This window comes from Engraulis encrasicolus, chromosome 11 (genome assembly GCF_034702125.1).
Source record: "Engraulis encrasicolus isolate BLACKSEA-1 chromosome 11, IST_EnEncr_1.0, whole genome shotgun sequence".
Classification (NCBI taxonomy): domain Eukaryota; kingdom Metazoa; phylum Chordata; class Actinopteri; order Clupeiformes; family Engraulidae; genus Engraulis; species Engraulis encrasicolus.
The window spans coordinates 20,433,958-20,455,968 of record NC_085867.1 but is presented as its reverse complement, the minus strand read 5'-3'; the positions used below and the strand labels follow the sequence as shown (position 1 = coordinate 20,455,968).

At 42.8% G+C, this 22,011-nt stretch overlaps 1 protein-coding gene across 1 annotated transcript; it reads right to left on the bottom strand.

Annotated features, from left to right (window-relative positions):
- Positions 1–1,622: 1,622 nt before the first annotated feature.
- Positions 1,623–22,011, bottom strand: arsb (arylsulfatase B). Its single transcript, XM_063210169.1, has 8 exons — positions 21,715–22,011; positions 11,516–11,702; positions 10,292–10,482; positions 8,125–8,332; positions 7,288–7,531; positions 4,043–4,113; positions 3,438–3,599; positions 1,623–2,493 (listed from the first exon to the last, which is right to left on the bottom strand). The coding sequence occupies exons 1-8, from the start codon at positions 21,964–21,966 to the stop codon at positions 2,222–2,224; spliced, it is 1,587 nt and encodes a 528-aa protein (XP_063066239.1). The 5' UTR covers positions 21,967–22,011; the 3' UTR covers positions 1,623–2,221.

Genomic DNA, 22,011 nt, shown 5'->3' with positions numbered 1-22,011 from the left:
TATGGACCAATCTTTCCACAGCAATGGCGGCTCTCATGGAGCCTCACGGAGCGTTAACATGGAAATCCCCATTGACTTTAGTTCTATTAGAAGTTACTTAGTTCCAGGAGGTGGCGGTAGAACACAGAAAATGTGGTAAAGGTAATGTAATTTGTTTGTACTTAATCTTTGTTTGGTATGTGATGGTTCTGTGTTAGTTTCCAACGAACAGAAGTTTACTGTTAAGAAACATTTTAATCTACGCGAATCACATCACCAACCGACTTCCTGGTCCCCGGTTTGCGCAACTCTGTTATTAGATGGCTCTGCTCCAATCCAAAGAACGTCTATAACGTGCTTTGTCCAATCTCCACTAATTGCGGAAGAGGCCGCTCTGTTGACCAACCAATCCGATGAGTAGCCTAAAGTCAAGTCAGAGAGCCGAGATATGTTTGTTTCCTGTGCTGTGCTCAGCTCTCGGAGGTTTGTACTGTAGCCTACTGGATCGTATGACTGTAATTTAATGATTCTCTGGTCATCTTAGAGAGCCGACAAGATAACCTTTCTACATTACGCAGCGCCACGTAGCGTCTATTTTTGGAGAGGAATTTTGCTGCATGTGACCCACCTGACTCGCATGCCGGTAGACAAAATACGCACTTTTGCGTACGACGACGCACATGACTATGCCCATCGCTTTAAGGGCCCTTTAACACTACCATACCACAATCTCCCCTGGAACGTGCTTTAGCGCCCTATTAAATAGGTTGTTGTTGTAATGAAGTGCTAGCTTTTGAAGCAGTGACACTTTGAGTTTCCAAGCTGTTGACAGGCGCTCCCTGTCTCCATCTGGTGGTGTCATTGACAGTTCCTCTATATACTGTCAATGGGTGGTGTAGTAGAATACAATCTAAAACAGTCGTGGATGAACCTTGGTGAATCATAAACCAGACGAAATAATTGTAGCTTTAATACCTATGAAGTCATTTGTAAAATTGAATTGAATCAATAATGTAATGTCACTTCTGCTGTAGTTCTATAAATACTTGTCACTCCACTGCATCTCCACATCTTGTCTGTATAGGCTATATGTTTTCATGTTTAAATGTCTACACTGTCCCTGTATTTTTATATTTTTGTGTATAGCCTATGTACTCTTTAGATTCCATGTTTGTATGTGCCATGTGTCTTGTACCCTTTATGTAAGGAGGACACCCATCTTTCTTTTAAACTGCGAAACTAGTTTACCTACAAATGAAGTAAACTGAACTGAACTTTAAATCATGTGAACTTAAATGTTACTGATTGAACGCTGAGGTTTAAAATTCATTTTATTAAGCAGTTACTGTTACCCAGCAGCGTTCCAAACCCGTTGTTGTTTTTTGTACTTAAGTTGTTTTTTTTCAAGTGCCTTTATCTGAAGCAAATATGAATAATCATCCATTGAAGTGAGAGTGAGAAGTGATTCTTCCTCATATCTGTTCAAGCTGCATGTTGATCTAGTACAACTGTGAGCGTGTAAAATGTACTAAGCCACTAAGGTGGATTAGAACCTGCAACCCTCTGAGCCCAAGACTAACTTCCTTAACCAATAACTAATATTCCTTTGTATGCAAATGAGGAAAAACAATAAGAAACAAAAATCTGAAAATCAACTTTAATTCTGTTTTCTGTGAAAAGAGGATGGTGGTAAAAAAAAGTCATGTTGGTAAAAAAAAAACTTGTTCAGCTTATGTGTGTCAAGTCATAATGGAAATCAATCTTTTACAAAAATACAAAACCGTACAGTATCAATATCCTCTCAAACATTGTGCGTCCCATCAAATGTTTCATATATTAAAAAAAAGCAATACACCTATAAAGCAGTCTTTTGCCTTAAACCCTCCTTCAAAAAATACAGGTGTTTGCCTCGTTCCTGAGCAACAGTTTCACAGGATGTTCGGAGGCATCAAATATCCAACTATCCTCCCAATCCATTCATTCACCTTCTCACATCGTTCATCAATCAATTCATCCTCACATCCACATATCCACTCATCCATCTATTTCTCCTTCATCCATCCATTTTCATCCACACCCATGTCATCCATTCATCTACACTCATTCAAATATACACTCATCCACTCATCCATCGATGCCCACACTCATTCTCATTCATTCATTCATCCATCAATTCATTCATCCACCATCAATCTATTCATCCATCCATCCATCCATCCATCCATCCACTCATCAACCCCCTTCATGCCCATGGTCCCCAGGCCCCTGTGGGTCCTGGGTCACATTTGGGGTCGTCGTCTGGGAAGACGATGGGCTTGGAGTCCTTCTGGTAGTGCTGCAGCCGGCTGAGCAGGAAGTCCACCATTCTGGGGTAGAGAGCGGACACGTCGTCCCGCTCCTCTGGGTCGTGCTCTATGTTGTACAGCCGCACGGCAGCCTCTTTGGGCTGGGGGGGAGGAGGGGCCTGGGGGGCACCAGACGTGGAGCCTGGCTTGGGGAACCACAGAGGACAACCTACAAGAGATACACATGACGAAGAGCACTGAGAACGACGTACATAGGGAACAGGTATGGTCACAAAGGGACAAAACGGAGAAAATTACATTTCTATGTTTCAATTTAAAGGGGTATGCCACTATTTTGGGGCTTAATACAGTTCAAATCGTTGGCTGGGGTTTATAAAGGTGGTAAAGTGTCTTATTTTTCATGTAAGCCGTTGTCTTGCTTTAAGACAAGTTAAAAGAGGGAGCATGTCGCTAAGCTAGTGAAAGTCAATGGATCCGTGTAGCATACAATGCTACACGAATCCATTGACTTTCACTAGCTTAGCGACATAATAGTGGCATACCCCTAAATAGTGGCATACCCCTTTAAGATTTCAATGGTAAATGCTGATTTAAACCCTTCATGCAGAGCCTCAACTACAAGCTTCTTGTCGGCAAAATGATCATGACTAAGACTTAATGGGTGCATCTTAATATGCGACCTTGCCTCCTCCACTTGCCTCCTCCACTTGCTTCTCGTCATGATGACATCACTGACAACAGCATTATATTTCAATATCTTGCAAAAGCTCAATTGTAAAGTATTTTTCTCATTTGCAATTGGGGTGGTGAATGAAAAACAGTCCCTCAAAAGTTGTTGTGGCGAGGCTGACAGCTGGGAAACTTTATCGTTTTCTCCACGGAGGAGGGGCCAGGAGGCGGGACGAGGAGACAAGCACAAGTGGAGGAGGCAAGGTCACATATTGGGATGCACTCAATCTGTTACTTGCGATGCTGTAAAGACAGCACTGGTATTATGCTGCTGCTGAGCTTTTACAGGCAACAGTGAGGGATCGTGGCCGATCCCACCTGTATGATGTAAGGACTAATAAGGTTGTAGCTCAATGCTATGCATAATTATTCATTCACTTGATTTTATAGACCGTTGCGAAAACGAAATGATGCCATCTTCACCTGGGTAGCCGGTGAGCAGTTTCCACTGCTTGTAGCGGATGGCGGCGTGGACGTGGATATCAAAGCCATCAGACTGGTTGAATCTGGAGGGGGCAAACGCAGACCGAGGCCCAGGCCCATGGGTGAGGTCTGGAGACAGGCTCAAGTCGGGATCATTAGTACCTGAGTAGAAATTGAGTCAGAAATCACTGATATAGGAAAAGAAAAGGACCAGATTTTGTACAGTACAAATTCCTGGGCTTTGTGACCATGCTCAAATGATTCTGAGTGTGTTATACAGGTGTGTGCTATATGTTATATCTGTTGTACAATGCATATTATATGTTATGTGTAGTGTTTATGCTTCTGGACACCTTGGTTTGCACTCGGGATCGGTAAAGTTACTCTACTCTAATCTACTGTACTACTCTGGAGAGAAACTATCTGATACTAAGTATGTACGCCAAAACGAATTCTAATCATGATTCAGAAACTCAAACATTCTGGATCAAGTGGCCTTTTATAAAGTCTTTGATTCTTAGTTTTTATCCCCTCCAGTTTCCAGACTGTTGAATTTCACAGGCAATCAATGACACATGCAATTACAAAACAGATGCATTACTTACAAGGTGCAATATCGACATAGAGTGGATCAATATTATGTAGTATCTCCAGTCGAGGTGAAGTCGTCCCTTTGCTACGGTGAAGAAGGAAGTAATGCTTTATAGGTGTAATTAGATAAAAGTCTGGTTGTTTTAATTTACAGTTTTACTTTAGTGAGTTTAACTCTTTTTTGGCATTTGCAGGCCCCTATAATTAATTCATTATCGTAATTAATGTGCTACAACAACAAGTTTCTGGTTATCAGCAATATTAATAACTGTACATTGTTTACATGGTGTGCATGGGTATGTACTGTACGAACATGCATGTTTGTATGTACAGGAAGTGTGTGGGGTCAGGGGACTAAAGGGTGGTTTATGCCTCCAGTCCAGCGTCCCTGCGTCGTAATGCAGTGAGCCGCGCAGTTAACGTAGTGAAGCCCCCCCCATCACGCAGGTACTCTGGGGCACCTCCCCAAAATTGTGTCTCGACGCAGGGAGCGACGGCGTGAAAGGGCGAAAATAGGTCTCTGATTGGTCCTCTCTACCAGCCTGCTCTGTCCTCGAGTCGAGAACAAGCGCTACTTCCTTGTTCTAACCTTCGTCGGTCTACGGACTGTGAGCTCTTCATTAAATAAGTTGCCCGTGCTTTGTTGTTTGATTTATTTACACGAACCAAAGACAATGCGCTTGCAAGTTACGACGCTGAAGTTATTTGGACAGTTGAACAGTGGTTCCGAGGTCGAGGAAACATTCCGCTTCGTCCTCGACAAATGAGCCACTTCTTTGTTCCAAACTACCACTGTGGCTGCCAGTGCGATCAAACATGCACGTGATATAAAGATTTAATGTTTCATTTTCATTCTCGTCGAGTCTGTGATGCTAAAAAACAACCGACACGTCTAGTTTACTCTTTGTATTGAAGGCAGTTTCAGCGTGGAATGACATCGCGCAGACCGTGCTTCAAAACAGGGCATAAACCAAAATTAACTGCATCATGGCTGCGGCAAGCTCACTCTGTGGCACAAGTAGGAAGCATAACCCGCCCTTAACAGGCAAAGGTTTCTGTGACGAGGTGTGCTTTAAAGTGTGGGGGGGGGGGCAGAGAGGTAGTGGGGCACCAGAGAGACTTCTAGGTCAGGAGGAGGGCTTCATAGGTGGTGCAGGATTGCTGCAACATGATCTCCAAAAATTCTGTGCTCCTGGACACGGATGTTAAGGACACAAAATCCGTGTCCAGGAGCACGGATTTTGCCAAAATTCCGTGCTCCTGGACACGGAATTATTTTCCGTGATGGACACACAGAAGTGCTCTCTCTATACTCCCACAGCTCTACGTTGCCACAGTCTTGTGTTTTCTCAGGATTTTTCTCATTTCTCAAAAAACATTTCTTACTGACAGGTTAGGGTTAGGGATTGTTTTGGTCTGGGCAAAGCTATTTTTCTTTCATTCATTGAGTTTGATAGCCTAGCAACCAACTGGAAAAGGTTTTTCTCAAAAATATGTCTTAATGACAGATTAAGGTTAGGGAATGTTTTGGTCAGGGCACAACTTCAATTGCTATAGCATTATTTTGTTTAGGATTAGCATTTGGTAAGTCAGCCTGATCTCCAAAAATTCCGTGCTCCTGGACACGGATGTTAAGGACACGAAATCCGTGTCCAGGAGCACGGATTTTGCCAAAATTCCGTGCTCCTGGACACGGAATTGTTTTCCGTGCTCCTGGACACGGAATTATTTTCCGTGATGGGCACACGGAAGTGCTTTCTATAGGCTATTACCACAGCACTGTGTTAACTCTATCATTAGAAAATACATACCAAATGCTAATCCTAAACAAAATAATGCTATAGCAATTTAAGTTGTGCCCTGACCAAAACATTCCCTAACCTTAACCTGTCATTAAAGACATATTTTTTTGAGAAATACCTTTTCCAGTTGGTTGCTAGGCTATCAAACTCATATAATGAATGAAAGAAAACTAGCTGTGCCCAGACCAAAACAATCCCTAACCCTAACCTGTCAGTAAGAAATGTTTGAAAATAGAAAAATCCTGAGAAAACACAAGTCTGTGGAAATAGGCTATAGAAAGCACTTCAAACAATTCCGTGTCCAGGAGCACGGAAAACAATTCCGTGTCCAGGAGCACGGAATTTTGGCAAAATCCGTGCTCCTGGACACGGATTTTGTGTCCTTAACATCCGTGTCCAGGAGCACGGAATTTTTGGAGATCATGTTGCGCGGTGAGTTGTCATGCGTCGGGATGGAAGCAGCAATTTCAGCGGTGTTATCCAAAATACCTCAAGTTGATTTTCTAAAGGACGTTGTTCTGTTTTGGTTCCCGACCTGACGGCGCTTACGTGACGACACGTCCTACGTCACAAAGCTTCAACGTGAGTGGTCGAAGTGTCATGTCATTCATATGAGGTTGCTCCAACCGCGTGCAAGCATCTTTTGACTAAACCCCGCCTGCGGAGACGCGTGAAAGGGCAGTGTGCCAGTAGCCTGTTACTTACAGGCTACTGGTTCACCAGGAAAGCCTTTCGTAAAGTCTTCACGAAAATAATAGATTAATTTTCACGCTGACTATTCACTTGAATTGCCCCACTGCTGCTATGGTTATCCAAACGTCTGCATGGGCGGGGAGGGGGTGCTGACAGAACACTGCTGATACACTCGGGACTCACTAATTCGACGACCTTTCGGTACTTAAGCCTTATGTCCCCTAAACCTAAACCTAAACCTAAACCTAACTCTAACCTTAACCCTACTTCACCCTAAACCTAACCCTAACCCTAACCTTAACCCTAACCTTGACCCTAAACCTAACCCTAAATTGCTTGTTTGAAATGTTTGATTACCATGTGGCAACAGTCGGGCAATTCAAGTGAATAGGCAGCGTGAAAATTAATCTATTATTTTCGTGAAGACTTTACGAAAGGCGGGCAATAACGTGAATGCACCACGAAAATTAAGCAATTTTTTTTCGTGAATACTTCACGAAATGAGTGAGATACGGTTGCATGGTCATGATGGAATAGTAGTAAAATAATGTAGTGTAATGCAGTGAAGTGGCTACCCTGGACAAGGGTATTATGGGTTTGAGATTAACCAAGTATATAGTAGTACTGTTGATTCATCTACAGTATATTCATTAATGTGTACAGTAGGAATGAAATAACGTGCAAATATGTCAGTAGTTAAGCTAATTAAAGAAGTAATAAGGCATAACGTGACACTACTTTAAGACAAATAGGAAGCAACTCACCTCAGTGTTTTCCACACATCAAAACCGTCCAGGCCTGCAGACCTCTGGGCGGAGCCATTGGCCAAATGGAGTAGCGTGGGCAGCCAATCAGTGATGTGTATAAGCTCTCGGCTGAGGGCTCCGGGTTTCTCCAGCAGCGGGCTGTTGACCAGGCCCACGCCGCGCACGCCCCCCTCCCACAGGGACCATTTACGTCCCCGCAGCGGCCAGTTGCTGCCCCCCAACAGAGTCTGCCCTCCATTATCTATTAAGACAAGACAGGAAAAAAGGACATAATATTTCACATTTTTTGTTTCAATTTTTTCAGCCGTATTTACTGCTTATTCTTGTGCTCCTGTTGGCAGGCCCCACCATTTTTTTTGTTAAGATTTAAGTTTAAGATTTTCAATATTCTGCACCAGGCAGCAGTAGACCGTCTTTTCAGAATTTTAATCCCCACCAGTGCAGATCAATGAAGGTACCATAAAACAAATATATTGTATTATTATTATTTAACGGTAAAGGTAGAGTGTGTAATGTTGTTTGTTAGTAGTTTATTTTCTTCAAATGTCTTTTTTCAGAAATGCAGTATATACCGGTACTACAACCATCAATTACTAAGTATTCATCATGGCGTGGGAATTTATACATGAATAGGTGGATCTTCCCAAATACAAATCTGTCATTTTGGTGTTAATCATCATCATCATCATCATCATCATCATCAACAACTTTATTTCAGACTCAAGGTCATATTTCAAGAAGATATACAAGCACACATACAGTACCTATAGAAGCAGAGATAATAATAAATAAATGGTCATGATATCTGATATAATCATTGATAAAAACTGTTACCTGCGGAGAAGATGAGCACAGTGTTGTTCCACAGGTTATTAGCCTTCAGTGCATCAGTCACATTGCCCACGGCCTCGTCCATGGCACTGACCATGCCGGCGAAGAGCCTGCGGTGCTTGTCTGTGATGAAGCTGTAGGGGGCAGTATAGTGCTCTGGAACCTGCAGAGGACCATGCACCGCTTGGAAGGCCAGGTACAGGAACAGGGGCTGCAGAGTGAGTACAATTAGTTAACATCACACTTCATTGACATCAGTTGATTATCTAAACCAGTGTTTCCCAACCTTTTTTTGTCTTGTGTACCCCCTAAGCATTTTCGTTGTGCCATGAGTACCCCCCAGTCAAGTTATGTGCCGCTTTCTCTATCCCAATGTCACTAAGTACAATACATTTGTTACAATTACATCTTTCCAAGTACCCCCTGCAGTGTGCTCGCGTACCCCTAGTGGTACACGTACCCCTGGTTGGGAAACACTGATCTAGGCAACCTTCCGAGCAATGTTCCTGGGCTGCGTTTCCCAAAATCCTTTAAGTAGTACAAGTACTAGTCAAGTTTGAGGTGCCCCCTAGGCAATATATAATCACAGAACTAAAAGTGTATTACATACAATGATTTTATAGGGCTATATGCAATCATTTATTTCGCACATGCCGATAAAATGCTAAAATAGCACACATATAAACTTTCAGTGATGATGTGAGACCCATTTCTGATTTTGTCTGATTCTGATTTCTGATATTGTCAAAGGGGCACCTACTACTTACGTTTAAATACTACTAAAGAGTTTTTTGGAAATGCAGCCCTGGTCAATGATACAATAACATGCTGCTTGGCCTGTTTATCATCAAACCACTTTCATGAAGAGAACTTGGGACATCAGCAGCAGACAATTTGTGTTAATCATTCCATCAGAAAAATTGGAGCCAGTCGTGCTGTTGCTCAAAAACTTGCCCTGAGTGTTATCACCTTTACAGTTCTCCAGGTGTTGGGAATTGGGTACTGCAAAATAGACAGGGCCTATCTGTTGTTAAGAGTTCCTTGGGCTGTTAAGGGTTAGGGCTTCCGCACACCGGCTCCGACAAAGTGCTGAGCACTGCTCAGCTAAAATTCGATTCCATTGTTTTCAATAGAACCACGCACACTGGTGCCGATGTCCGCGGACATTCGCCGATGTCGGATAGCAATTAGAGACAAGTTCTATTTTGTCGGCGCCGCACGTTGACTATCAATGCCATATTCGGGTGAAATTGGCTTTTGCTTCCGAATTCTGTCGGAAGCAAAAGTGCGCCGCAGTGCTGTCGGAGCCGGTGTGCGGCCGGCCTTAGGCTCCTTGCTCAAGACCCCTTTAGCAATGGATGGGGTGTAGGGGGCTTCCCACATCGTTCATTGGGATATGTGTGGGAGGATTTGAAACTGCAACAAGACAGGCAGCCTCTTTGCATGGATGAAGCAAAATGCTATGTTTCTGTCGTGTCCTGTGTGCTGTGTCAATGACAGTCAAATTTTCCCAGTGGATCTTTCACAGCATCAGGAGTTTCCATGTCTCCTTTTACTGCTCAGAGAGTGGATTTTTTGTGCTTGTTTCCTTATTACCAATATGGAACCATTTGGCATGTGCTACCCACCCTTTGAGCACCTGATCTAGAGACTCACTCAACATCCTGTCTGATCAATGCACCCTTCCCTTCCTTGCTGCACTGCTTTCTGCTCTTTGTTTTTAGTCCTGGTCACATGAAATCCCTTTCTTGCTCATGTGACATTTTATATCTCTTTGTCATCAGGTTGTCGGGAAAAGTACTGAGACGTTGGGTCTCTCTCTCTCTCTCTCTGTCTGTCTGTCTGTCTGTCTCTCTGTCTGTCTGTCTGTCTGTCTGTCTGTCTGTCTGTCTGTCTGTCTGTCTGTCTCTCTCTCTCTCTCTTTCTCTCTCTCTCTCTCTCTCTCTCTCTCTCTCTCTCTCTCTCTCTCTCTCTCTCTCTCTCTCTCTCTCTCTCTCTCTCTCTCTCTCTCCTCTCTCTCTCTCTCTCTCTCTCTCTCTCTCTCTCTCTCTCTCTCTCTCTCTCTCTCTCTCTCTCTCTCTCTCTCTCTCTCTCTACTAATGTATGACCAGGATGCCTTTGCACCAATCATAAAACATAACACAATAGACACAATGACAATGCTAATGACCTTTTTGTGGTCGTGTTTGCCTATGAGGTCGGTAGCTCTCTGTGAGAAGATCTGGGTGGAGTATGCCCCCTTATAAGCGCTGGCCACCTCCTCTCCGTCCCGCAGGTCCAGGGCACAGCGGGTCACGTTCAGGGCAGCAATGTGGTAGCAGCGTTGGTGGGAGTAGTAGTCTTCAGAGCCTGTCAGGTAACCTGTAGGTGTGTAGAAGAGCAGTTCAGTAGCCTTCTAATGGACAATGTTCCTCCAGTGGAACGCATAGTAATAGTCATTGAAAAGATTTTACTGCCATAGTGCCACACCAAGATTACATTACACAGTCCCTTAAGCAATACATTATGAATTGTCATTCTGATAACAGCAAATTTACGACTACTGAAGTATCCTATATGCAACCATTTTAGAGTCTATTGACCTGTTCGTTGACCTGTTCATGTTCAGCAAAGCAGTTAGAGGAGCTATACAGAATCCAAAACATTTTGAAAATGTAATGTATTGTGTAGTGTAGTGCATCCCGGATGGGGACGTTAAATACACAAAAGCTATGTAGCTCCCCCATTGTACAGCCAGTCTGTCAGACAAGCTGTGTGTCTTAAGCAAACAGTTAAACTTAAGTAGGCTGGTGCCAGCTACTAGAGCCTCTGCTCAAATTCAATTCACCCCAGCAACAAGGGAAAGTTCCACGGAGTGAAATGAAACTGACGGATGCATTAGACAAACTATGTAGTATGCCTAGTCACCCATTTTAGATAACTTCTATTTACAGTATAAAGAATATGACTGGAACTGAAGGTTAGTGGCCCAAGGCCATTGTTCCGTTTGATCCTCAGTGCAATATTGTGCAGATTACATTAGGTATAGATGTAATATATATACTGTATTAAGTCAGAGACGTTCTATTTGGAACTACGAGAACTAACAAAATCTTTCTATAAAGTATCAATCCATTATGTCACAACCGAGGCCCTGTGCAGTGATAAGAAATCATACTGCTCTCCTTTCAAAACCACTTCTTTTATTCATATAGTACATTTATTCTGAATAGGACCGTGAAGATCATGACAGGGAGAGAGAGACATGGTAGGGTTGGGACATTGAGAGTAGACCCAGGCCAGACTCGAAACTGGTTCCCCATCGGCATGCAAACCCACTCATGGTACAGTGCATCTCATCAGCATCATGCGCCACTTAATTAGACAGAACCACTTCCTGCTTAAGGGCACTCACCAAAGTAGGAGTCGAAGCCACGGCGCGTGGGCAGGCACTCCTTGCGGTACATGCCAAGGTGCCACTTGCCCACCATGTGCGTGGCATAGCCGGCCTCCCGAAGCCTCTCAGGCAGCAGCTTCTCCTCCAGGGGCACGCAGTACGGCTGGCACGGCCAGATGATCTGGTGCTGCATGCCCGTGTGGATCTGGACAGAGATACGTGTATGTATTTGTTATAATTTAATGTTGGGAATAGATTGCATTCAGAATCCTTTCTCTCTTTTTCTCTTATTCATCCATTGGAGGGTTAGACAAATGTTTTGCCTGCAAGAGCAGTTCATATGCACTCACTGGCCTCTTTGTTAGGTACACCTTGAGTTGGAGCCATGTTTGCCTTCAGAATTCTCTGGTAGGCTGTGGTGTTGCAGTGATGCTCAATTTTTGCTACTAAGGAACCCAAAGTGTGCCAAGAATATATCCCCACATCATTACACCACCAGCCTGAACCGTTGATAAAAGGTAGGATAGATTCATATTTTCACATTGTTAATGTCAAATTCTGACCCTATACCATCTGGGTGTTGCAGCAGACATTGAGACTCATCAGACGACGACAACGTTTTCCCAATCTTCTATTGTCTAATTTTTGTGAGCCTGTGTGAATTGCAGCGTCAGTTTTCTGTTCTACGTTGACAGAAGTGGCACTCTGTGATTTTCTGCTGCTGTAGCACATCTACCTCAAGGTTCAATGTGCGGTGCATTCTGAGATGTTCTTCTGCACATCTGGGTTGTGACAAGTGGCTGTTTAAGTTATTCTTGCCTGTCTATCAACTTGATCCTATCTGGCCATTATCCTCTGATCTCTGGCATGAACAAAATATTTTCGCCTGCAGAACCAGTTCTCACTGGATTCTTCCTCTTTTTCTGACAATCTATTACATTGTCGATTGTAAACCCTAGAGATGGGCGATGGTGACTCAGGTGGTAGAGGAGCAGTTGGGCAACCTGAAGGTTGCAGGTTCAAGCCCTGCTCTGCTTGACCCCATTGATGTGTCCTTGAGCAAGACACTTAACCCCAAGTTGCTCCTGGTGGCAGGGTGGTACCCTGCGTGGCAGACACTGCCACCCGGTGTGTGAATGTGAATGTGAATGGGTGAATGTGAGGCATACATTGTAAAGCATTTGAGTGCTCGAAGGAGTGGAAAGGCGCTATATAAATGCAGCCCATTTACCATGCGTGTCAATATCCCAACAGATCAGCAGTTTATGAAATACTCAGACCAGTCCTTCAGGCACCAATACAACAACCATGTCACGTTCAAATTAACTTCAATCACCTTTCTTCCTCATTCTGATGCTTGGTTTCAACAGCAGCAGACGGTCTTTCTTGACCATGTCTACATGCCTAAATGCATTGAGGGGAAGCCATGCGATGATGTATAGCTGATTAGAAATGTGTATCAATTAGCAGTTGGACAGGTGTGCCCAAAGAAAGTGGCCGTGAGTGTATATTAGGCCCATATCTGAACAATATCAATTCTGACCCCACTGTGCAAGACCTTCCTGTAGTTTGGCTGCCTTCTCTATTTTAATTCGATCAAGTGACAGTCACAATGCATTGGCAGTGTTACCCTCATACTTCATGACGTGTTAATTACCAAGTCATATGCCCTCTGATTTATCACAACCAAGTCCCCTTCTTCCCGTGTCCTTACTGTCTCACCTTGGATGCATGCTGTATGCAAAGAGCCAGACACTGAAGAATCTAATCAGCCTCAGTCCAACCCAGTAGCTGTCAGTACACATATCTGAAGTGTACACATCTGGTTCACAACTTTGTTTCTTGAAAAAATGTTCACACACTGATTTTTTCTTCTTTAAGTTCTTTCTTTTCTTTTTATTCATTTATTGGCATGATGACGTTTCGACCTCTAGGTCTTCCTCAGATTCCTGCCAGGTCAAAATGTCATCATGCCAATGAATGAATAAAAAGGCAAAAAAGAACTTAAAGAAGAAGAAATCCAAAAGGAGAGTGTGCGCCTTTTTGCAAAAAAAGCATCACTTTTTTTGTTCAGCACCAGGGATTGTGCCCAGGCACAGCTACAAGTGAAGCCACAACTTTGTTTCCCCATCCCATGTTTCAAAAGGATGTGGGTTTTCGTTTTGCCTTTTTTGCAACAGCTGACATAACTTCAGTTGGCGAAATACAGTAGCAACCTCATCGTTGCACACAGTGTCCTTTTTGCACATAACGAATTACAACTGAATCTGAGCTGTTTAACCAGAATCAAAACTATATGACTGACATGTTATGAGTTGTTGTGGTGTTATGACTTCCCTCAACGCTGTAATTCAATAAAGAATATTTGATGACCAAGCTAATAAAATGTAATTAATCATGCCCGGTATCATACATACATATACATACATACACACAGACAAACAGACAGACAGACAGACAGACAAACAGACAGACAGACAGACAGACAGGAACCCAGTTAGCTTGTGCACACAAGGCTCTCTTCAGTCTCTTTTGAGTAGCCTATAGATGCCAGCGACAAATATCTCTGAACATGAAAGCACTGAACATGCTCCATGTATTGGGACCAGGGGCAGATGTACGTAGGAATGAAGGGTCACTCTCTGAGACAATAAATGTTGCTGGACCTCATCCTCTCTAGGCTGTGGATGGCACATGGACCCACACTTGGTAAATGAGGCAGCTCAAGGAACAGAGTGGAGGTGCAAGGGCTACAGTCTGTCCTGGCCACCTGGGATCATGTCCATGACTGTGGGCCCCCTGGGCCTGGGCCCATGCAGTACGCCCACTCATTAGAAGCCTATACCCCTGTCTGGGCCTGTCCACAGCTAAAACCTGGATCACCACACCTGTTGCTGATTCATTGCCAATAAACTGGACTAATGTGCTGATTTATAACACTTCAGTCAAGAAGCATGTGGCTTTATCAAATAATTCAGTTATTGATGTACTAACTCGGAGACTGTGGTTGGGCAATTAAAACATGAGGAAGAAGAAAAAGGAGAACCAACAACCCTTGGGCATCCTGTGTTGTCATTTCAATTCATATCGAAGTGGCACTCTGTGATTTTCTGCTGCTGCCTGTAGCACATCTACCTCAAGGTTCAATGTGCGGTGCATTCTGAGATGTTCTTCTGCACACCTGGGTTGTGACAAGTGGCTGTTTAAGTTATTCTTGCCTGTCTATCAACTTGATCCTATCTGGCCATTATCCTCTGATCTCTGGCATGAACAAAATATTTTCACCTGCAGAACCAGTTCTCACTGGATTCTCCCTCTTTTTCTGACAATCTATTACATTGTCGATTGTAAACCCTAGAGATGGGCGATGGTCACTCAGGTGGTATAGGAGCAGTTGGGCAACCTGAAGGTTGCAGGTTCAAGCCCTGCTCTGCCTGACCCCTTCGATGTGTCCTTGAGCAAGAAACTTAACCCCAAGTTGCTCCTGGTGGCAGGGTGGTACCCTGCGTGGCAGCCACTGCCACCGGTGTGTGAATGTGAATGTGAATGGGTGAGGCATACATTGTAAAGCGTTTGAGTGCTGGAAGGAGTGGAAAGGCGCTATATAAATCCATCCATTTACCATGCGTGTCAATATCCCAACAGATCAGCAGTTTATAAAATACTCAGACCAGTCCTTCTGGCACCAATACAACAACCATGTCACATTCAAATTAACTTCAATCACCTTTCTTCCTCATTCTGATGCTCAGTTTAAACTGCAGCAGACGCCCGTCTTTCTTGACCATGTCAACATGCCTAAATGCATTGAGGGGAAGCCATGTGATGATGTATCGCTGATTAGAAATGTCTATCAATTAGAAGTTGGACAGGTGTGCCCAAAGAAAGTGGCCGTGAGTGTATATTAGGCCCATATCTGAACAATATCAATTCTGACCCCACTGTGCAAGACCTTCCTGTAGTTTGGCTGCCTTCTCTATTTTAATTCGATCAAGTGACAGTCACAATGCATTGGCAGTGTTACCCTCATACTTCATGACGTGTTAATTACCAAGTCATATGCCCTCTGATTTATCACAACCAAGTCCCCTTCTTCCCGTGTCCTTACTGTCTCACCTTGGATGCATGCTGTACGCAAAGAGCCAGACACTGAAGAATCTAATCAGCCTCAGTCCAACCCAGTAGCTGTCAGTACACATATCTGAAATGTACACATCTGGTTCACAACTTTGTTTCTTGAAAAAAATTTCACACACTGATTTTTCTTCTTTAAGTTCTTTTTTTTCTTTTTATTATTTTATTGGCATGATGACGTTTCGACTTTGTGGTATTCCTCAGATTCCTGCAAGGCAGGGCTCGAAATTAACTTTTTTCCTTTGTGTCCCGCAATGGTCCCGGATTCCACTTTGTATTGTCCCGAATGTAACCAGAAGTGTCCCCATTTTTTTCGCGCCTAAATAAGTGGTAAATTATGTCCACGTTCAATTTCATGTGTGATTATGTTTGTTTTTTGTTTTTTTTGCAGTGCAACTGTGAATTCAGGTCTTTAAGAAAAAATAGGGTGTGTTAAATCATGAACATCTGTGCCTTATATAGAAAAATGCCTTGAGTAACCGTGCACATTTCGTTTTTCAAGAATATATGAGCATGGTGATATGAGGAAATCTGCATTCAATGACATTATATTTGTCAAACTGATTGCTTTATGCACCAATATAGCCTACCCATCATGTAGGCTATTGTAGACTCTATTGCAGCCAGCCTGTTACTCTGTTGTAGCCTATTTAGCCTACAGAAAAAAAACAGCTTTCATTTAGTCTACTACATATCAATAACAATTAAGTGTCTGTTTAGCTTTAGTTAAAAAGTGGCAATAGTCTAACCTAGTCTGACTTTGGCCACTGGTTGTGATGGGCATGCCGGTGGAAGATAGCCAGGCCGTGCCCTCCTAGTGATGCAACAGCTTCAGCCAGTCTCGAAGAGATGTGAAAGTCGATGATAATCAGGCTAGGTGGAAGAAGATGCGGTAGGTTTTGGGGCCGCATTAGGAGTATGACAACGCATTGGACAACGTTTCCTTTCCGCTTTAAATTCACTTGACATTGACATCAAGACAATTTGATAAGTTAACCTAAAAACAAATGCACAAGAGAAAAAACTACGACCGCACACTTAGGCCTACCTCACTTTCGAGAGGCTAGCATGGAGAGGGAGGGGAGGGGGAGAAAGAGAGGGATTGGAGAGAAATGCGCTGGCAATGCTGTAAAATTGAAGCGCGTTCTTCGTGCTTGTAATCAATGAAGTCAAGGTGGACTTTTTCCCTTTTCAATTAGACCTTGGCTAATAGGCCTTTCTGCTTTTACCAGCACAGAAACAATAACACGGATACTTCAACATTAATTGAATAACTGCGTTTGTGACAATGTTCAGAATATAGCGCCTTCATTTCCAGCCACATTTGAATGAAACTGCTTGACGTTCTTAGCTAACAACTACCTCTGTTAGCTTGCTTGCCGTTTCCCTAACTATTTGTTAATGGAAAGTAATTTACAGGCAGTTTCTGATATGTATGAATGAGGGTTAATCTACTTTAGAGCCAGCTCGCGTTTCTGGTGTTTTGGGCAGATAGCACGCGACAGGTGGCCACAGACAACTGCGCATTGTTTGGGGCTGTTGCTTTGCTTACCTGAAATATTAGCAAAACCGAACTCCATTCCTCTCACAGCTTAACCATGTCTACTAGAATATATCCTTGTTGGCTTGAAAAATCAACAATCCAGAGCCCGTTTTCTCTGAGAGCATTTCTAGTTCAGGGTGAAATGGCATAACCAACGGGACAACCTCTCAGCAGCAGTCCGAAGAAACACGCGCCTGCAGTCGCAGCTGCGAAATCTTAATCAACATTCTAGAACACAATGCGGACGTTTATAGGAAAGTTTTCTGTTGCTATTTTCGCTGATGGTTGGTGTTGAGTTAGGCTAATGTCCCAGTGTGATGGCTTTGCAAATATAATAGCCTACTTTTTGAATCTTTTCATTTATATTTTTGGACGGTCCCGGCATTGTCCCAGAAATGATAACTTTGTGTCCCCACAACATTTTTTATGGTCCCCGGGACGTCGGGACACCGTTAATTTCGAGCGCTGCTGCAAGGTCAAAACGTCATCATGCCAATGAATGAATAAAAAGAAAAAAAGAACTTAAAGAAGAAGAAATCCAAAGGAGAGTGCGAGCCTTTTTTGCAAAGAAAAAGTGTCACTTTTTTGTTCAGCACCAGGGATTGTGCCCAGGCACAGCTACAAGTGAAGCCACAGCTTTGTTTCCCCATCCCATGTTTCAAAAGGATGTGGGTTTTCATTTTGCCTTTTTTGCAAAAACTGACGTAACTTCAGTTGGCGAAATACAGTAGCAACCTCATCGTTGCACATAACGAATTACAACTGAATCTGAGCTGTTTAACCAGAATCAAAAACTATATGACTGACATGTTATGAGTTGTTGTGGTGTTATGACTTCCCTCAACGCTGTAATTCAATAAAGAATATTTGATGACCAAGCTAATGAAATGTAATTAATCATGCCCGGTATCATACATACATATACATACATACACAGGGGCGGAGTGGCCCACCTTTTCCCACCGGGAGAATTTTCCCCTTGGCGGCCCTCTTTAAAAAAAACAAAAAAAAAAACAAAGCGAACAACATGGTTTCCTAACCAAAAAGACAAAAGCCACGAAATCTGCAGTCGTACTACATGTGGACATTAGTGTTGTCAAAATATCAACCTGAAGTGGATAATTGTAGCCTACACCTTGATGAAATGCACAGCCAGTGGTGTAGTCTACGTAAAACGCAGGTATACGCACCCATTTCAAAATTTCAGGGATTACAGTATACCCAATTAAAATTGATTGATCCATTATTTACAATAGCACAAATATATACAGTAGACTATACACACATCAAAAAATGCTCAAATATACAGTATACCCACTTCAAAAAGTAGACTACACCACTGGAGCCATCATCACAGTCCAAAGCATTCATAGGCCTACTAGGTTAGGCTATATCACGCTACTGTTCCATGCAAATGTGCACTCCACTGTCATTTTGACAGTTTGAAATTGAAATATCGTTTAAGGAAGACAGGATGAGCATGGGCACAAAGTTTTGAGTGTGGGGATTTTTAGAAGAGTAGGCTTACAAAATATAGTATAGTAGCCTATAGCTTACAAAAAGTCTGTCTACATTGTGCAATAAACCCACCATGCAGCAAATAAGCCAAACCTAATAGCTACTTCAAACCACAACCATAAGTCAACAAAATGTATAACCAAACGGTGTAGGCCTACCTTAAAACGCTGTCTTCGTCGCAGCAAATGTCTTTGTTTCTTGCAATCACTCTACTTTAATCCACAGCTTACTGTAGGTTACACACCCAGCACTGGTCACATCAGAATCTTGTGTGGTAATTATTTTGTTCAGACATAGGCTGCAGGGCCGTCGTTAGGCCTGTTTTAGGGGGGCTTTAGCCCCCCCTACATTTGTATTAGCCCCCCCTGAAACGATTTTGCAAAAAAAAATTTTTTTTTTTTTACTTTTTCCCAAAAAACAAATGAAATAAAGCACTGAATACGAATCATCAAGAAGGCAAGTTAATCTGAATACAAGTTCATGGTTGCTTATTGTTTAATGCCACTTATATCCTACTGCACAAAGCAGGGTGCACAGCAATGTGTTATGAGGGGGGGGAACAGGTAAAGGATTGTGCTTTGTGACTAAAAACACCTCAGGAAAAGTGTAATTACTTACACGGATGAAATGTTCAGACCCAAAGTACCAATTTTTACTCACAATTCCCTTGTAATAAATCAATTTGACATTGTCTTGAAATTATAGTTGAGCTTTAATATTTGTCTTAGCAGTTTGAAAACACACATGAACTGATTAAATAGCTACTAATGGAGTAAAAATGACCAAATATCTGCCGGGGATGCATAGTTTTCCAAGTAAGGAACCTGTTTGAATGAATCGCTTCTTGACCACTGCTTCTCCTGGAGATGCGCAGTTAGTAACTCCTTAAAGTTCCTAGTCCTTGTGTAAATTATGCTCTCTGCATTTTTATCTAATCATTTCAACTTCCGTAATATTCATCAGTTGAAACATTTTGAAATGTTTTGTTTAGCTTGCATATAAGGAATGTTCATTAAAATGTGAATTTAAAAAAAAACACTGTAACTAGTGTTTAAAAATCGGTATGGTGCTCTTAAAATAATTGTTGAAGAAGACGCTTTTGCACACCTCTGTAGGTGGGCAGGTGCGTAGGATATTATTCCAGTGGGGTTGTCATTCAAGTGTAAAGAAATCCTGCATACAGTCCATTCCACCAACAAACTTTAATGCAACATGAAGAAGGTCGGATGACCGAAACAATGTATTGAATTTTGTTGGTGGAATGGACAGTGTGCGGGATATCTTTGCTCTTAAAATAATGAATTCATAGACAAAACCTTAGCAGGTGAGCTGAAAATTTTTCGTTACATTTTCTTCCTCTGGGGCTAAGCCCCCCCTGTCTCTCAAACCTAGTGACGGGCCTGCATAGGCTACATCCTAAATGTACCACATATAAATATACGTATGATAATAATATTATTTCGACTATAAGGAGATATACTGACGGTCTAAAAAATCAAAACAAAACCCATTGCTTCTGTTAGGCGCAGTTCTCTTCCTTACCACTTGGTGGAGTCTGTTCGTAACCCAAGTCAATAACCACAGAGCAAGTGAATGGACTGGAAAGACTGTAAACTGTAACAGTCGTGTGGAAATCGGAAAATAAATCATAATTTATTAATATTTCCATCCTTTGGTAACCAATATACATATCACAGGTTCTTCAAATACTGAAAACAAAACTGTGTTACTAAGATCTTGTAAACTTCCGCGATCTACGGTGTATGAAAATTATCAGTAGAGAAGGGGTGTGGCCAATTTACTGTTTGACACCGTCAGTGAGGTATTGCCGTCTGGTATGCGGTATAAATACTGGCTAGTCAGCTATACTAAAATATAGGGAAGTGGAAAGTGGGAAGTTAGTGCTAATAAGTACAATGTCAAAACATAAGGGCCGGTTAAAAACGTAGTGTGGCTGCATTGTAATATTTCACGGCCGCGGCCCACCGGGACAAGTCCCCGATCTCCCAACGGCCACTCCGCGCCTGAGGTAGACAGACAGACAGACAGACAGACAGACAGACAGACAGGAACCCAGTTAGCTTGTGCACACAAGGCTCTCTTCAGTCTCTTTTGAGTAGCCTATAGATGCCAGCGACAAATATCTCTGAACATGAAAGCACTGAACATGCTCCATGTATTGGGACCAGGGGCAGATGTACGTAGGAATGAAGGGTCACTCTCTGAGACAACAAATGTTGCTGGACCTCATCCTCTCTAGGCTGTGGATGGCACATGGACCCACACTTGGTAAATGAGGCAGCTCAAGGAACAGAGTGGAGGTGCAAGGGGTGCAGTCTGTCCTGGCCACCTGGGATCATGTCCATGACTGTGGCCCCCTGGGCCTGGGCCCATGCAGTACGCCCACTCATTAGAAGCCTATACCCCTGTCTGGGCCTGTCCACAGCTAAAACCTGGATCACCACACCTGTTGCTGATTCATTGCCAATAAACTGGACTAATGTACTGATTTATAACACTTCAGTCAAGAAGCATCCGGCATCAAATAATTCAGTTATTAATGTACTAACTCGGAGACTGTGGTTGGGCAATTAAAACATGAGGAAGAAGAAAAAGGAGAACCAACAACCATTGGGCATCCTGTGTTGTCATTTCAATTCATATCGATGTGGTGGAATGGGTTGTGTGACACCACTATGGAAAGAAAACCCATGCATTGACACACAATGCATGCACAGACTTTTAAGTCAAATAAAGGTTCTTAAAATAAATAAAAAAAACAATCATTTTTTCATCGTCTTTCTGATTTACAGATAATAACCTCAAACCTCCTTCAATCATTCATGGTGACTCGAGTGACTGTGTTACTCTCACTGTTGCATCTTGCTAATGGGCACTGTAGGCTACAATGTTTCAGCTGTACAACAGGAGACCATGTTTGAAGTATGTCAAGAAGAAGGAAGCCTATAGGCTACCATTGCCATATCATTCATTAATTAAACCGTTATAATAAAATGCCCACCTGGTATTTCCCGGTCATCAGCTGGTTCCGAGACGGAGTGCACAATGGCTGCACATAATAGTTGTCCAGTTGCACCCCACTTTTGGCCAACTTGTCCAAGTGTGGAGTTTTGATTTCGGAACCATGAAAGCCGACATCATGCCACCCTAGATCATCGGCTAAAATAAAAACAATATTAGGCGGCGCTGCTTCAATGTGTGGAAAATATGCGTAGAGGGAAAGTAACAGTAGGCCATACTGCAATCTCTCCATCCTTGCATGTTAAACTTAAACTAAACGACCTGTCTAAATGTCATG

Excerpts from the sequence above, each read along its gene's own strand:
- arsb (XM_063210169.1), bottom strand. The coding sequence starts at position 21,966 with ATGGAGAGATTGCAGTATGGCCTACTGTTACTTTCCCTCTACGCATAT. Across the intron at positions 11,703-21,714 it reads TGATGACCGGGAAATACCAG|ATCCACACGGGCATGCAGCA; the intron begins GTGGGCATTTTA and ends ATCTCTGTCCAG. Across the intron at positions 4,114-7,287 it reads GATGTGTGGAAAACACTGAG|CAAAGGGACGACTTCACCTC; the intron begins GTGAGTTGCTTC and ends TCTTCACCGTAG.